At 49.2% G+C, this 20,002-nt stretch overlaps 1 protein-coding gene across 1 annotated transcript in view; it reads right to left on the reverse strand.

The window, feature by feature from the left end:
* The window catches only part of AREL1 (apoptosis resistant E3 ubiquitin protein ligase 1), a 293,517-nt gene that overhangs the window by 273,027 nt on the left and 488 nt on the right, over positions 1 to 20,002 (reverse strand). Inside the window, exons 2-3 of the mRNA XM_053697183.1 lie at positions 19,908 to 20,002; positions 4,619 to 4,777 (exon numbers count right to left, since the gene is read on the reverse strand). The exon at positions 19,908 to 20,002 is cut by the window's right edge and continues 143 nt beyond it. Coding sequence (XP_053553158.1) covers positions 4,619 to 4,777; positions 19,908 to 20,002 — 254 coding nt within the window. The remainder of the gene's footprint in view (positions 1 to 4,618; positions 4,778 to 19,907) is intronic.

Below are 20,002 nucleotides of genomic sequence, written 5' to 3' on the forward strand. Positions count from 1 at the left end.
GATTCCCCAATGCCCATGGTCGGATCATGATCCAGTCCACATTACTTTGCATTCTCTGGTGGAGTTACAACGCTCTCCAACATGGCGACTATCCCCTCATTTATTTTCCTCCCCAGAGACGGAGGTCTCCATTACTAAGGATCTTACGGAGTTCCTGCTATTAAACGATACTCGCAAAGTGGATGATTTCAACTTGTGGGCCGCGTTGAAGGCGTATATCCGAGGTTCATTTATAAAAATTGCTGCAGCGTTGAAGAAACGTAAAGGGGAAACTCTAGCACAACTCTTAACGAACCTCCGTAAAGTGTCAGGCGAGCATAAAGTCAACCCTACAATCCCACTTTCCAAGAAATTTGCGGACCTTAAAGCGCAGATAGTTCGGCTGGAAAATGAGAGGTCGGCGGAGAGGCTTCTTAGACTTAAAGAAATGTATTACCATAAGGGGAATAAGGCCGATAGGTTACTTGCTAACAGGCTGCGACAAAGGACGGCAGCAGCACATATTCCCATGCTGAAAGTGGGGGGACAACCCATCACCATGCCTAAAAACATCGGCAATGCCTTTGCAACATATTATGCCTCCCTCTATAATTTGAAACAGGACAACGCACTTCCGCCCCCAACTCCTGCTGTCATTGATACCTTTCTTGCCACCTTGGACCTCCCCAAGGTTTCTCAGGACCAGGCGGATTTTTTACAGAGCCCCATTTCCGTGTTAGAAATTAAGACAGCTATTAAATCTCTCAAAGCCTTTAAATCACCGGGGCCAGATGGCTTCTCAGGTCTATTCTATAAAAAATTCCAGACAAAGTTGATTCCCATACTAGCGCGTTTCTTTACATTGGCAAGTTCCTAAGGTACCTTCCCGGCTGAATTTCTGCAGGCTGTTATCATTACTCTCCCGAAACATGGGAGAGACTCAATGCTATGCGAAAGTTATAGGCCTATATCGCTGTTAAATCTTGACGTCAAGTTATATGCCAAAATATTAGCTTCACGCCTAAATACTCTTTTGCCCATACTAATTGATCCTGATCAGGTGGGTTTTGTATTGGGACGCCAAGGACCTGATAACACCAGAAGGCTCTTGAACGTCTACTTCGAGGCCCATAGAATGCGTCTGCCCTGCGTCACCCTGTCGTTGGACGCTGAAAAAGTCTTCGACAGGGTGGACTGGGGATACATGTTTGCAGTATTGCGAAAGTTTGAACTCCCGGGGTCTTTTATCAAATCTATAGCAGCGTTATATTCTAATCCGTCGGCAATAGTTAAAGGGCTGGGATTTTGCGCCGAGCAATTTTCAATAGCTAACAGTACGAGACAGGGGTGCCCGTTGTCACCTCTTGTCTTTGCCCTCATTATGGAACCACTGGCCGAAGCCATTCGATCCTGTCCCCAGATCAGAGGGGTCGATATACAACATACAGAAATAGCGCTGTTCGCAGATGATTTGACGGTACTTATATCTGATCCTCTCACTTCACTGCCCCATCTGTTTTCCTTGTTGGAGAGATTCGCTCTAGTTAGTTACTACAAGCTCAACGTCCTTAAAACGGAGGCATATACTATAAATATCCAAGAAGATACCCTTGATATCCTCAAAATAGATACAAATTCCTGTGGTCCACATCACACATTAAACATCTGGGTGTTTATCTATCCCATCATATACCAACCATAATTGATCTAAATTTCTCCCCTTTACTATCGGCCATTGAAAAATCTACCAAAACATGGAATGTCCCTTCTTTATCTTGGCTAGGGCAAATCGCTGCATTTAAAATGAGCCTTCTCCCTAAATTGACCTATCTCTTTCGTTCCCTGCCCATCCCAATCCCCAGATCCACGATTCATAAATTCCAGCAGCACTGTAACAGGTTTATTTGGTGCAACAATGCCCCTAGAATTGCTACTAATATCCTGCAACAGCCAATACTGGCGGGGGGAGCGGCGGCTCCTGGCATCTTGAGGTACCATGAAGCTGCTAGGTTATCCCAAGTGACCCAATGGGGCTCAACCCTAGAAAGCAAATGGGCTGCAATTGAGCAGGCATCTATTCCAGAGGGATACGCATTGAGGGATCTGATATGGATCCCCAGGCATGCCAGACCGCCCGCTCTCTCTCTTAATCTTATCATAAAGTCGAACTTGAAATTTTGGGACAAGATTCATAATCTGTCTAATGTTGCCCCACACCCATCGCCAACTCATTCACTTAGAGGGTTATTATTATCTCTACCTGATACCCACCCGAATATTTGGTCTAATATGGGCCTGATTAATGTTGCAGACCTCTATGTCGGTGATAAACTGCTCACCCTCCAAGCCTTCCTTCGGAAGTTTAACCCACCTTCAATCCTACAATTTGAATTTTGGAGAATACGTAGCTTCCTCAGATCATGGGGTTTTGATAGCGGCTCCTTGAGAGTCAGAACTAGGTGAGAGATGAGGTGGGATTCAGCACTTCCCCCTAAGAGGCTGCTGTCTCTATCATATTTAGACATTCTAAATCCCCCGTTTTTTTATAAATCTCCCCCAATAAGACACTGGGAGTCTTCTCTAGCTCTCACGCATGAACCCCAACTATGGAGGACTAAAACTCAGTTAACTAGAAAAGCTATACATTGTACAACTCTGTACGAATTGTTCCTTAAAGTCCTCCTACAATGGCACATGACGCCTATCCGCCTGTTCAAAATCTCATCTGTCAACTCTCCTAAGTGTTGGAGAGGCTGCGAGGCACTGGGGACCCCACAACATATTTGGTGGTCTTGCCCGCAAATCCAACCCCTCTGGCAGCGGGCAATCCAGTACTGTACCACGAAAGGTATCCAGATACTGCCATCACCGAGCATTGGTTTATTCCACATACTACCCACACACCTGACTTTGCCGCAGAAAATATTTTGTATCTATCTATTCCTAGCAATAAAATTGGCTATAGCTCGAATGTGGGTTCAGCGAACCTCACCGTCCTGGGATCAGGTGGTTGATATTTTACGGTTTGTAAAGACAATGGAATCATATGTCTCCCACATATATGGATCGGAAGACCTTCAGATTATGATCTGGGCATATGGTCCGGAATAATTCCCGACTGCGAGCCTCATCCCTTTCTGCATATATACTGCCTCTGCAGTAGCTTAATCCTATAACACTATGGATATATAGGTAGCCTCACTTATTCCCCCCTCCCTTCCCTATCCTCTCCCTTAATATGAAACCGCCTCCTTCCTTCTCCCATTCCTCCCTTCTTCCCTCCCTCTTTTTTTTTTTTTTTCTTCTCTCCTCCTCCTCTTTCTCCCCTTTTTATTTTCTTATAGCTCAGCACAAACTTGAAAAGGTCAGTTTAGCACTCTATACTTACACGCACAATGGTTACATTATGATGTTGGTAATGTCAGCTCTCTCATGGTCTCATGTAAAATGTGTATAATGCTATTTCATTCAGACAAATGAAAAGCAGGTTGTTTCTTTATATAAGATGGGTCTGTAATGATCCCTTCCAGATGGTTCGGGGGGGTTTTGAACATTCATGGACATTGGATTATACTGCTTCGCATATCCCCCTTTGAATGTATCTACTATGTAAAATGTAATACAGTGAAATTGTTGCACTATTTACTGATGTTATTTACATATCTGCTCTTGTTGTTATTATTGACATTTTTCTGAATAAAAATTAAATAAAAAATAAATAAATAAATAAGCCACCGTGTGAGTTAAAACCACCAAGCCATAAAACATCCATGTTTCCTAGCCCCAGTGGCCTGCTTAATACTGCATTGTTCCCTCAGACTGATATGGACTACAGCTACACCCTAGAACAGAGCAGCACAATCTTGCACTACTTTAAAAATAATAAACTCTTGATCGAAGAATCTTTTCTAACACATCACTTTACCTCTTCCTATCACTAACGTAGGCAAAGAGAATGACTGGAGTGGGAGGGAAGGGAGGAGCTATTTAATAGCTTTGCTGTGGTGCTCTTTGCCTCCTCCTGCTGACCAGGAGGTGAATATCCCATTAGTAATTAAGATGATCCGTGGACTCATCGTGTCATAAAAAAGAAACTCAGCTCACTTAAGGCCCGGTTTTAAAAAAAAACTTGCTGTAATGGAGAGTACTCATCAGCTTATTTATTATCTTGTAAAGTAATTGTCTTTCTTTAAAGGGACATGAAACCCAAACATTTTCTTTCAGTATTCAGATAGAGCATGTGATTTTAAACCACCTTCTAATTTACTTCTATTATCAATTTTTCTGCGTTCTCTTGGTATCTTTTGTTGAAAGCTTATGAGCCGGGCCATTTCTGGAACACTATTATGGCAGCAGTTTTGCAAGAATGTTATTCATGTGAAAGAGCACTAGAGGGCAGCACTTTTTTCTGTCATGTACTAATACAGATGCCTACCTAGGTATCTCTTCAAAACAGAATACCATGGGAATGAAGCGAATTAGACAATTTAAGTAAATTGAAAAACATGTCAGCCACGCTCGCTTGCCACTGGGTCACGTCAGCTACGCTCACTTGCCACTGGGTCAGAGGTTTAGAACTCTCTCCTAATACAGGGTACAAGTCATGGAAAGCCCATCACCATTGGGAAGCTCACCTCACTCAGCGTTAGTGTGTAACTTTCAAGGTCCTCCTGGCTCACACTAGTTAGATTGCTGTACTGATCACGAGGATCGATTTGAAGCGTGTGCTGTTCTCCACACGTTAAGACAAGTGTAGAGAAGTGACTGACAATCTGGGTCTTACTTGGGACCACCACTCCTGTTGGAAATGGGATAAGATATGAATCACTTAAGAACCTAAACACTACATAATACCATGCACACCAGCAGTACAGCTATACAGTTGACATTGTGCACTTCTTCAATTAACGACTACAGCTGGGAACCATCAAACACAGCAACACCTCAACATGACAAATGGCAGCCACTTACCCAACAAAGCACCAACACCTCAACATCACAAATGGCAGCCACTAACCCAACAAAGCACCAACACCTCAACATCACAAATGGCAGCCACTTACCCAACAAAGCACCAACACCTCAACATCACAAATGGCAGCCACTAACCCAACAAAGCACCAACACCTCAACATCACAAATGGCAGCCACTAACCCAACAAAGCACCAACACCTCAACATCATAAATGGCAGCCACTAACCCAACAAAGCACCAACACCTCAACATCACAAATGGCAGCCACTAACCCAACAAAGCACCAACACCTCAACATCACAAATGGCAGCCACTTACCCAACAAAGCACCAACACCTCAACATCACAAATGGCAGCCACTTACCCAACAAAGCACCAACACCTCAACATCACAAATGGCAGCCACTAACCCAACAAAGCACCAACACCTCAACATCACAAATGGCAGCCACTTACCCAACAAAGCACCAACACCTCAACATCACAAATGGCAGCCACTTACCCAACAAAGCACCAACACCTCAACATCACAAATGGCAGCCACTAACCCAACAAAGCACCAACACCTCAACATCACAAATGGCAGCCACTAACCCAACAAAGCAGCAACACCTCAACATCACAAATGGCAGCCACTAACCCAACAAAGTAAAGCTGTCAGTGAAAAATGACAGTAGATGCAAACATGCTCAGGATAAACTCTACATACAGCACTGCTACTGATCTCCTAATGTAATAAACACTGCACTGTGCTAGACCCCCCATGCCACTCAACTCTACCAATCCTCCTGCCCAACAATACACAGTCAGAGGTACAAACTAGTATAACCGCAGAGCTTTGTCACAGGCAGATCAAACACACACTACACAAACACCAGTGACAACCCTCACACACACTACACAAACACCAGTTACAGCCCTCACACACACTACACAAACCCAGTGACAGCCCTCACACACACTACACAACCACCAGTTACAGATTACACACACTACACAACCACCAGTGACAGCCCTCACACACACTACACAACCACCAGTGACAGCACTCACACACACTACACAACCACTAGTTACAGATCACACACACTACACAAACCCAGTGACAGCCCTCACACACACTACACAAACACCAGTGACAGCCCTCACACACACTACACAAACACCAGTGACAGCCCTCACACACACTACACAACCACCAGTGACAGCCCTCACACACACTACACAACCACCAGTGACAGCCCTCACACACACTACACAACCACCAGTGACAGCCCTCATACACACTACACAACCACCAGTGACAGCCCTCATACACACTACACAACCACCAGTGACAGCCCTCATACACACTACACAACCACCAGTGACAGCCCTCATACACAATACACAACCAGCAGTTACAGCCCTCACACACACTACACAACCACCAGCAACAGCCCTCACACACACTACACAACCACCAGTGACAGCACTCACACACACTACACAACCACCAGTGACAGCCCTCACAAACACTACACAACCACCAGTGAAAGCCCTCAAACAGACTGTGACAGACCCCTCTGTCAACCTCCCTATGGATTATGGATTCTGGCATTATGTTAAGTCACCCTGTGCCCATTATAGGTACAGGGTGCAAATCCAACAGTACTGGAAGGGTTAACTTTGTTCAGCTTTGAGAAACTATTTTCTGAAAACAGGTTTCCTGACATCAGCTATTGTTTCCTTTAATTAAGTTTAAGTGATAAGCGTTAACATTGTTTAATCAGACTGTCAGGTGTCAAGAAGGACTCCCTTGTTTTCTTGTGTTTAATTGTTTATTTGGTTAAGTAATGCAATTCTATTGTATCCTGTAAAAGGGCGTCTTCCCTCTAGCTAATGTACTATCTTCTTCCAACCCCCCATCTGGTCTCCTAGGGAGTGTCAACCAGGTGGGAGACTTGCATAAATACAGGGCATATAGCCCTCAATAAAACACATTCTGTTTTACTCTCAAGATGGAGCTTGGTCTCATGTTTGGGGGGAATTAACTGGGTTCGTGTGTTGCTGATCCCGTATTCAGGGCATCTTTCATCTGGTATTAACCCTTGATATCCGGGTTATACCATAACAACTGGTGGCAAGCGACGGGATGGTCCTCATCGTCCAGAAGAGCAACTACACATCCAGACCTAATGGGAGTACCGTATGAAAGGCTGAAAAGAGCTACCCTTAAAGACCTGCTAGAACAACGTGGCCGACAAGCCAGTAACCTCAGGAAGAGGGAGATTATTACAATACTGACCGAGATGGACGGAGTACCAGGGACCGAAGGAACCAATGAGCTCAGCATATCAGACAGAACCCCTGAAGAAGCAAGCTTGACCGGGCGGTTAAAATAAGACTGGCACATTATGGCCCCAACCCGACTACAGAAATTATCGACCAGGTCATAGCCGCTGTGGAGGCCAACCTACTTCGCCAAAGCAGCGCTGCAGCAGCCCAAGTCGCAGCAGCCCAAGTCACAGCAACCCCAGTGGAAAAGAGAAAAGTACATTTTGCAGCTTTTAAAAACTTCATTGAAACAGAAGGAGAGATTGATGGGTACCTTGCAGATTTTGAGAGGCAATGTGCACTACACAAGGTACCCGCAGAGGACTGGGTCACGATATTATCCGAAAAATTATCCGGAAAATTATCCGGCCGGGCCAGCGAGGCTTTTCGGGCCATTGCAGATGAGGAAGTCGGGGATTATAATGCTTTAAAAGAGGCTCTGCTCTCCAGGTATGCGATTACACCAGAGGCATACAGGAGACGGTTCAGAGACACTGTTAAACTAGCTGGAGATTCCTACGTCGAGTGGGCATGTAAGGTGCAGCGCACAGCAGCTCACTGGATGGCGGGGTGCCAAGCCGTATCCGGGGAAGAGGTGCTGCAGCTATTCCTGTTGGAACATTGCTTCGACAAGTTATACTCAGGAGTTAGAGAGTGGGTTCGGGACCGTAAACCCTCCACCCTGCATGAAGCTGCTCGCCTGGCAGATGAGTATACGGATGCCCGCAAACTGGACACTGCTACCACTAAGATACCTGCCAGAGTGGAGTACAGACCCCCAGTCACCCCAGCAGCTACCAGTTACCAACCCCCAGCGCACCGCTCTACCACACGGCCTCCAGCCACGAACTATCCTCAGACAGCCCGGTTCAACTCACGGGACTACTCACAGCCTATTCGGTGCGTTGGATGTAAGCGACAAGGGCACAAAAGACCAGAGTGTCCCCTAAACACAGCGAACCAAGCACAGTCCTGGAGGAGACCCGCCAGCGGAAACCCACGTAACCCTCAGCCTGCTGCCCACTGCATAGAGGAGGAAGAATGCTGGGGCATCCTACATGAAGCAGACCCCGTGCAAGCTGCCCACCGGGATAAACCGGCAACTGGTTAAAGTGAATGGGAAGGAGGTCAGTGGTCTAGGGGATACTGGTGCTACCATGACCTTGCTCCAAAAGAACTTGGTGTCTGAGAACCAGCACACCGGAGACACTGTGGCTGTGAGGGTAGCAGGGGGCGCTGTGTTCCGCCTACCGGTTGCCTGGGTACATTTGGATTGGGGATTGGGCGCTAAACCTGTGAATGTGGGGGTCATGAAGGACTTGCCAGCTGATGATCTCCTTGGAAATAACTTGGCCCCCCTTGTTTCTGCCTACGCTCCCATGGGTCCCGCCGATGTTAACCCTGTGACTACCCGTGCCCAGATCCGTGCCGCAGAGACTAACCCACCTGCTGCTGAGCCCCAGGACGCTGAGCTCAGTAAATCTCTATCCGCCATTGATACGTGGAAGTCCCGTTACAATGCGGTGATGAAGGAGAAGAGTCAAGTAGAGGATGAAATGGTCACGTTAAACAATCACGTAACAGTGCTAGCAGGAGAGAAGAGGAGCGAAGAGAAAAAACCGCGTTTAGAACGGGAATCTCTGCTAGACAAGCTGCACCGACAGACTGCAGAAAACACCAGCTTGAGAGTGGAACATGAAACATTAAAGACAAACTTAGCGACACTGGAGGAAAAGTGAGGTGCAGCAACTCAATGGCACCCTATGTCAGTATGAAGGGATTGTGGATACCTATAAAGAGCAGGTACAAAAAAACTCGTAAGGAAGCCGACAAGATTTGTCTCCAACTGGAAAGAAGCGTCTCTGAAAACAAAAACTTGAAGGAATGTTTAGCCCTGGTCTGGGCACTGAAGAAGTTGAACCCTTATTTATACGGACAGGAATTCTCTCTCATAACGGGAATGCAGATGGATTGTCCAGGCAAACTGACATTCCTACCACCTCCTAGTCCGGTCATCCACAAGGGTCAAGCCAGGTCTGCCGGAGTGTCCCACCAGGAGGGGGCCGTGTGACAGACCCCTCTGTCAACCTCCCTACGGATTATGGATTCGGGTATTATGTTAAGTCACCCTGTGCCCATTATAGGTACAGGGTGCAAATCCAACAGTACTGGAAGGGTTAACTTTGTTCAGCTTTGAGAAACTATTTTCTGAAAACAGGTTTCCTGACATCAGCTATTGTTTACTGTAATTAAGTTTAAGTGATAAGCGTTCACATTGTTTAATCAGACTGCCAGGTGTCAAGAAGGACTCCCTTGTTTTCTTGTGTTTAGTTGTTTATTTGGTTAAGTAATGCAATTCTATTGTATCCTGTAAAAGGGCGTCTTCCCTCTAGCTAATGTACTATCTTCTTCCAACCACCCATCTGGTCTCCTAGGGAGTGTCAATGAGGTGGGAGACTTGCATAAATACAGGGCATATAGCCCTCAATAAAACACATTCTGTTTTACTCTCAAGATGGAGCTTGGTCTCATGTTTGGGGGGAATTAACTGGGATTGTGTGTTGCTGATCCCGTATTCAGGGCATCTTTCATCTGGTATTAACCCTTGATATCCGGGTTATACCATAACACACACTACACAACCACCAGTGACAGATCACACACACACTACACAACCACTACACAACCACCAATGACAGCCCTCACACACACACACTACACACCCACCAGTGACAGCCCTCACACACACACTACACAACCAGAAGTGACAGCCCTCACACACACTACAAAACCAACAGTGAAAGCCCTCACACTACACAACCACAAGCGACAGCCCTCACACACACTACACAACCACCAGTGACAGCCCTCACACACACTACACAACCACCAGTGACAGCCCTCACACACACACTACACAACTACTAGTGACAGTCCTCACACAGACTACACAACCACCAGTGAAAGCCCTCACACACACTCACTACACAACCACCAGTGACAGCCCTCACACACACTCACAACACAACCACCAGTGACAGCCCTCACACACACTACACAACCACCAGTGACAGCCCTCACACACACTACACAACCACCAGTGACAGCACTCATACACACTCACAACACAACCACCAGTGACAGCCCTCACACACACTACACAACCACCAGTGACAGCCCTCACACACACTCAAAACACAACCACCAGTGACAGCCCTCACACACACTACACAACCACCAGTGACAGCCCTCACACACACTACACAACCACCAGTGACAGCCCTCACACACACACTACACAACTACTAGTGACAGTCCTCACACAGACTACACAACCACCAGTGAAAGCCCTCACACACACTCACTACACAACCACCAGTGACAGCCCTCACACACACTCACAACACAACCACCAGTGACAGCCCTCACACACACTACACAACCACCAGTGACAGCCCTCACACACACTCACAACACAACCACCAGTGACAGCCCTCACACACACTACACAACCACCAGTGACAGCCCTCACACACACTACACAACCACCAGTTGGGTTAGTGGCTGCCATTTGTGATGTTGAGGTGTTGGTGCTTTGCTGCGTTAGTGGCTGCCATTTGTGATGTTGAGGTGTTGGTGCTTTGTTGGGTTAGTGGCTGCCATTTGTGATGTTGAGGTGTTTCACTGGTGGTGTGTGTGATCTACACAACCACCAGAGAAAGCCCTCACACACTACACAACCACCACTGACAGCCCTCACACACTACACAACCACCAGTGACCGCCCTCACACACACACACGTGACAGCCCTCACACACACCCTTCACCAGTGACAGCCCTCACACACTACACAACCACCAGTGACAGTCCTCAAACACACTACACAACCACCAGTGACAGCCCTCACACACACACACACTACACAACCACCAGTGACAGTCCTCAAACACACTAAACAAACACCAGTGACAGCCCTTACACTCACTACACAACCGCCAGTGACAGCCCTTACACACACTACACAACCGCCAGTGACAGCCCTTACACACACTACACAACCGCCAGTGACAGCCCTCACACACTACACAACCACCAGTGACAGCCCTCACACACTACACAACCACCAGTGACAGCCCTCACACACTACACAACCACCAGTGACAGCCCTCACACACTACACAACCAACAGTGATAGCCCTCACACACTACACAACCACCAGTGACAGCCCTCACACACTACACAACCACCAGTGACAGCCCTCACACACTACACAACCACCAGTGACAGCCCTCACACACACACATTACACAACCACCAGTGACAGCCCTCACACACACACACTACACAACCACCAGTGACAGACCACACATACATTACACAACCACCAGTGACAGCCCTCACACACACACACACACTACACAACCACCAGTGACAGTCCTCAAACACACTAAACAAACACCAGTGACAGCCCTTACACACACTACACAACCACCAGTGACAGCCCTCACACACTACACAACCACCAGTGACAGCCCTCACACACTACACAACCACCAGTGACAGCCCTCACACACACACACTACACAACCACCAGTGACAGCCCTCACACACACACACTACACAACCACCAGTGACAGCCCTCACACACACACACTACACAACCACCAGTGACAGCCCTCACACACACTCACAACACAACCACCAGTGACAGCCCTCACACACACTACACAACCACCAGTGACAGCCCTCACACACACTACACAACCACCAGTTGGGTTAGTGGCTGCCATTTGTGATGTTGAGGTGTTGGTGCTTTGCTGCGTTAGTGGCTGCCATTTGTGATGTTGAGGTGTTGGTGCTTTGTTGGGTTAGTGGCTGCCATTTGTGATGTTGAGGTGTTTCACTGGTGGTGTGTGTGATCTACACAACCACCAGAGAAAGCCCTCACACACTACACAACCACCACTGACAGCCCTCACACACTACACAACCACCAGTGACCGCCCTCACACACACACACACACGTGACAGCCCTCACACACACCCTTCACCAGTGACAGCCCTCACACACTACACAACCACCAGTGACAGTCCTCAAACACACTACACAACCACCAGTGACAGCCCTCACACACACACACACTACACAACCACCAGTGACAGCCCTCACACACTACACAACCACCAGTGACAGCCCTCACACACTACACAACCACCAGTGACAGCCCTCACACACACCCACCAGTGACAGCCCTCACACACACCCACCAGTGACAGCCCTCACACACACACACACTACACAACCACCAGTGACAGATCACACACACGACACAACCACCAGTGAGAGCCCTAATACACTACACAACCACCAGTGACAGCCCTCACACTACACAACCACCCACCAGTGACAGCCCTCACACACACACACTACACAACCACCAGTGACAGATCACACACACATTACACAACCACCAGTGACAGCCCTCACACACACACACTACACAACTACCAGTGACAGATCACACACACACACACACACTACACAACCACCAGTGACAGATCACACACATTACACAACCACCAGTGACAGATCACACACACTACACAACCACCAGTGACAGCCCTCACACACTACACACCCACCAGTGACAGCCCTCACACACACACACACACACGTGACAGCCCTCACACACACACACACACGTGACAGCCCTCACACACACACACACACGTGACAGCCCTCACACACACCCTTCACCAGTGACAGCCCTCACACACACACACACACACACGTGACAGCCCTCACACACACCCTTCACCAGTGACAGCCCTCACACACTACACACCCACCAGTGACAGCCCTCACACACACACACTACACAACCACCAGTGACAGATCACACACACACACATTACACAACCACCAGTGACAGCCCTCACACACTACACAACTACCAGTGACAGATCACACATTACACAAACACACTACACAACTACCAGTGACAGATAACACATTACACAACTACCAGTGACAGATCACACACACACACATTACACAACCACCAGTGACAGATCACACATTACACAACCACCAGTGACAGATCACACACACTACACAACCACCAGTGACAGCCCTCACACACTACACACCCACCAGTGACAGCCCTCACACACACACACACACTACACAACCACCAGTGACAGCCCTCACACACTACACACCCACCAGTGACAGCCCTCACACACTACACACCCACCAGTGACAGCCCTCACACACACACACATTACACAACCACCAGTGACAGATCACACATTACACAGCCAACAGTGACAGATCACACACACTACACAACCACCAGTGAGAGCCCTCACACACTACACAACCACCAGTGACAGATCACACACACACACATTACACAACCACCAGTGACAGCCCTCACACACACACATTACACAACCACCAGTGACAGCCCTCACACACACACACTACACAACCACCAGTGAGAGCCCTCACACACTACACAACCACCAGTGACAGATCACACACACACACATTACACAACCACCAGTGACAGCCCTCACACACACACATTACACAACCACCAGTGACAGATCACACACACACACACTACACAACCACCAGTGACAGATCACACACACACACACACACTACACAACCACCAGTGACAGCCCTCACACACACACACTACACAACCACCAGTGAGAGCCCTCACACACTACACAACCACCAGTGACAGCCCTCACACACACACTACACAACCACCAGTGACAGCCCTCATACACTACACAACCACCAGTGACAGATCACACACACTACACAACCACCAGTGACAGCCCTCATACACTACACAACCACCAGTGACAGATCACACACACTACACAACCATCAGTGACAGCCCTCACACACACACACTACACAACCACCAGTGACAGCCCTCACACTACACAACCACCCACCAGTGACAGCCCTCACACACACACACTACACAACCACCAGTGACAGATCACACACACATTGCACAACTACCAGTGACAGATCACACACACACACTACACAACTACCAGTGACAGATCACACACACACACATTACACAACCACCAGTGACAGATCACACACACTACACAACCACCAGTGACAGCCCTCACACACTACACACCCACCAGTGACAGCCCTCACACACACACACTACACAACCACCAGTGACAGATCACACACACACACATTACACAACCACCAGTGACAGATCACACACTACACAACCACCAGTGACAGCCCTCACACACACACACATTACACAACCACCAGTGACAGCCCTCACACACTACACAACTACCAGTGACAGATCACACATTACACAACTACCAGTGACAGATCACACATTACACAACTACCAGTGACAGATCACACATTACACAACTACCAGTGACAGATCACACATTACACAACCACCAGTGACAGATCACACATTACATAACCACCAGTGACAGATCACACATTACACAACCACCAGTGACAGCCCTCACACACTACACACCCACCAGTGACAGCCCTCACACACACATTACACAACCACCAGTGACAGCCCTCACACACTACACAACCACCAGTGACAGCCCTCACACACACTACACAACCACCAGTGACAGCCCTCACACACACTACACAACCACCAGTGACAGCCCTCATACACTACACAACCACCAGTGACAGATCACACACACTATACAACCACCAGTGACAGATCACACACACTACACAACCACCAGTGACAGCCCTCACACACACACACTACACAACCACCAGTGACAGCCCTCACACACACACACTACACAACCACCAGTGAGAGCCCTCACACACACTACACAACCACCAGTGACAGCCCTCACACACACACACTACACAACCACCAGTGACAGCCCTCACACACACACTACACAACCACCAGTGACAGCCCTCATACACTACACAACCACCAGTGACAGATCACACACACTATGCAACCACCAGTGACAGATCACACACACTACACAACCACCAGTGACAGCCCTCACACACACACACTACACAACCACCAGTGAGAGCCCTCACACACACACACACTACACAACCACCAGTGACAGCCCTCACACACACACACTACACAACCACCAGTGAGAGCCCTCACACACACACACACTACACAACCACCAGTGACAGCCCTCACACACACACACTACACAACCACCAGTGAGAGCCCTCACACACACACACTACACAACCACCAGTGACAGCCCTCACACACACACACTACACAACCACCAGTGAGAGCCCTCACACACACACACTACACAACCACCAGTGACAGCCCTCACACACACACACACTACACAACCACCAGTGAGAGCCCTCACACACACACACACTACACAACCACCAGTGACAGCCCTCACACACACACACTACACAACCACCAGTGACAGCCCTCACACACACACACTACACAACCACCAGTGACAGCCCTCACACACACACACTACACAACCACCAGTGAGAGCCCTCACACACTACACAACCACCAGTGAGAGCCCTCACACACTACACAACCACCAGTGAGAGCCCTCACACACACACACACACTACAAAACCACCAGTGAGAGCCCTCACACACACACTACACAACCACCAGTGACAGCCCTCACACACACACACTACACAACCACCAGTGACAGCCCTCACACACACACACAATACACAACCACCAGTGACAGCCCTCACACACACACACTACACAACCACCAGTGACAGCCCTCACACACACACACACTACACAACCACCAGTGACCGCCCTCACACACACACACACACACTACACAACCACCAGTGACAGATCACACACACACACTACACAACCACCAGTGACAGCCCTCACACACACACACACACTACACAACCACCAGTGAGAGCCCTCACACACACACACTACACAACCACCAGTGAGAGATCACACGCACTACACAACCACCAGTGAGAGCCCTCACACACACACACTACACAACCACCAGTGACAGATCACACGCACTACACAACCACCAGTGACAGATCACACACACTACACAACCACCAGTGACAGATCACACACACTACACAACCACCAGTGAGAGATCACACGCACTACACAACCACCAGTGAGAGCCCTCACACACACACACAATACACAACCACCAGTGAAAGACCTCACACACACACTATACACAACCACCAGTGAGAGCCCTCAAACACACACACACTACACAACCACCAGTGAGAGCCCTCACACACACACACTACACAACCACCAGTGACAGCCCTCACACACACACACTACACAACCACCAGTGACAGCCCTCACACACACACACTACACAACCACCAGTGAGAGCCCTCACACACACACACACACTACACAACCACCAGTGACAGCCCTCACACACACACACACTACACAACCACCAGTGACAGCCCTCACACACACACACACACTACACAACCATCAGTGACAGCCCTCACACACACACACACTACACAACCACCAGTGACAGCCCTCACACACACACACACTACACAACCACCAGTGAGAGCCCTCACACACACACACTACACAACCACCAGTGAGAGCCCTCACACACACACACACACTACACAACCACCAGTGAGAGCCCTCACACACACACACACACTACACAACCACCAGTGAGAGCCCTCACACACACACACTACACAACCACCAGTGAGAGATCACACGCACTACACAACCACCAGTGAGAGCCCTCACACACACACACTACACAACCACCAGTGACAGATCACACGCACTACACAACCACCAGTGACAGATCACACACACTACACAACCACCAGTGACAGATCACACGCACTACACAACCACCAGTGACAGATCACACACACTACACAACCACCAGTGACAGATCACACGCACTACACAACCACCAGTGAGAGCCCTCACACACACACACTACACAACCACCAGTGAGAGCCCTCACACACACACAATACACAACCACCAGTGAAAGACCTCACACACACACTATACACAACCACCAGTGAGAGCCCTCAAACACACACACACACACACACACACTACACAACCACCAGTGACAGCCCTCACACACACACACTACACAACCACCAGTGACAGCCCTCATACACTACACACACCAGTGACAGATCACACACACTACACAACCACCAGTGACAGCCCTCACACACACACACACTACACAACCACCAGTGACAGCCCTCACACACACACACTACACAACCACCAGTGACAGCCCTCACACACACACACTACACAACCACCAGTGACAGCCCTCACACACACACTACACAACCACCAGTGAGAGCCCTCACACACTACACAACCACCAGTGACAGCCCTCACACACACACACACTACACAACCACCAGTGAGAGCCCTCACACACACACACTACACAACCACCAGTGACAGCCCTCACACACACACACTACACAACCACCAGTGACAGCCCTCACACACACACACTACACAACCACCAGTGACAGCCCTCACACACACACACACTACACAACCACCAGTGAGAGCCCTCACACACACTACACACTACACAACCACCAGTGACAGCCCTCACACACACACACACACTACAAAACCACCAGTGACAGCCTCACACACACCACTACACAACCACCAGTTGACAGCCTCCCTCACACACACACACACACACTACACAACACCAGTGACAGCCCTCTCACACACACACACAACTAACAACCACCAGTGAGAGCCCTCACACACAACACTACTCAACCAACAGTACCAGACAGCCCTCACACACACACACACTACACAACAACCAGTGAGAGCCCTCACACACACACACACTACAACAACCACCAGTGAGCGATCCCACAGCAACACAACACACGTGAGCATCAACACACACACTACATCACCACAGCTGAGCTACACAGCACTACACAACCTCCAGTGACAGATCACCCCTACACAACACACGGACAGCTAACACATACTACAACCACCAGTGAGAGCCCTACACGCACTACACAACCACCAGTGAGAGCCCTCATCACACACTCACACACAATAATCATCACCAGTGAAAGCCCTCCACACACGCACTATCCACAACCAACCAGTGAAGCAGCCCTCACACACACACACTACACAACTCACCAGTGAGCAGCCCTCACACACACACGCAATACACAACCACCGAGTGACAGCCCTCACACACACACACTACACAACTCACCAGTGACAGCCCTCACACACTACACACACTACAACAACCACCAGTGAGCAGCCCTCACACACACACACACTACACAACCACCAGTGACAGCCCTCACACACACACACTACACAACCACCAGTGAGAGCCCTCACACACACACACTACACAACCACCAGTGAGAGCCCTCACACACACACAGTACACAACCACCAGTGACAGCCCTCACACACACACACACTACACAACCACCAGTGAGAGCCCTCACACACACACACTACACAACCACCAGTGAGAGCCCTCACACACACACACACTATACAACCACCAGTGAGAGCCCTCACACACACACACACACACTACACAACCACCAGTGACAGCCCTCACACACACACACTACACAACCACCAGTGACAGCCCTCACACACACACACACACTACACAACCACCAGTGACAGCCCTCACACACACACACTACACAACCACCAGTGATAGCCCTCACACACACACACTACACAACCACCAGTGACAGCCCTCACACACACACACACTACACAACCACCAGTGACAGCCCTCACACACACACACTACACAACCACCAGTGACAGCCCTCACACACACTACACAACCACCAGTGACAGCCCTCACACACACTACACAACCACCAGTGACAGCCCTCACACACACACACATACACACACACACTACACAACCACCAGTGACAGCCCTCACACACACACACTACACAACCACCAGTGACAGCCCTCACACACACACACACTACACAACCACCAGTGACAGCCCTCACACACACACACACTACACAACCACCAGTGACAGCCCTCACACACACACACTACACAACCACCAGTGACAGCCCTCACACACACACACACACACACTACACAACCACCAGTGACAGCCCTCACACACACACACTACACAACCACCAGTGACAGCCCTCACACACACACACTACACAACCACCAGTGACAGCCCTCACACACACACACTACACAACCACCAGTGACAGCCCTCACACACACACACTACACAACCACCAGTGACAGCCCTCACACACACACACTACACAACCACCAGTGACAGCCCTCACACACACACACTACACAACCACCAGTGACAGCCCTCACACACACACACTACACAACCACCAGTGACAGCCCTCACACACACACACTACACAACCACCAGTGACAGCCCTCACACACACACACTACACAACCACCAGTGACAGCCCTCACACACAAGTCGCAGCTTCTCCCAGACAGCACAGGTATTTCCCCTAGTGTTAGTGCCTAGTCCCCCCCCCCCCCTCTTGCCTGGTTGGAAGATCTTGTAGTAAGGGCTGAGTCCCACACTGAGGCCTCCAAAGCTGATGCTGATCTGGTATCTCCCTGCTCTCCGCACAGTAAAA

Source organism: Bombina bombina, chromosome 1 (genome assembly GCF_027579735.1).
Source record: "Bombina bombina isolate aBomBom1 chromosome 1, aBomBom1.pri, whole genome shotgun sequence".
Lineage (NCBI taxonomy): Eukaryota > Metazoa > Chordata > Amphibia > Anura > Bombinatoridae > Bombina > Bombina bombina.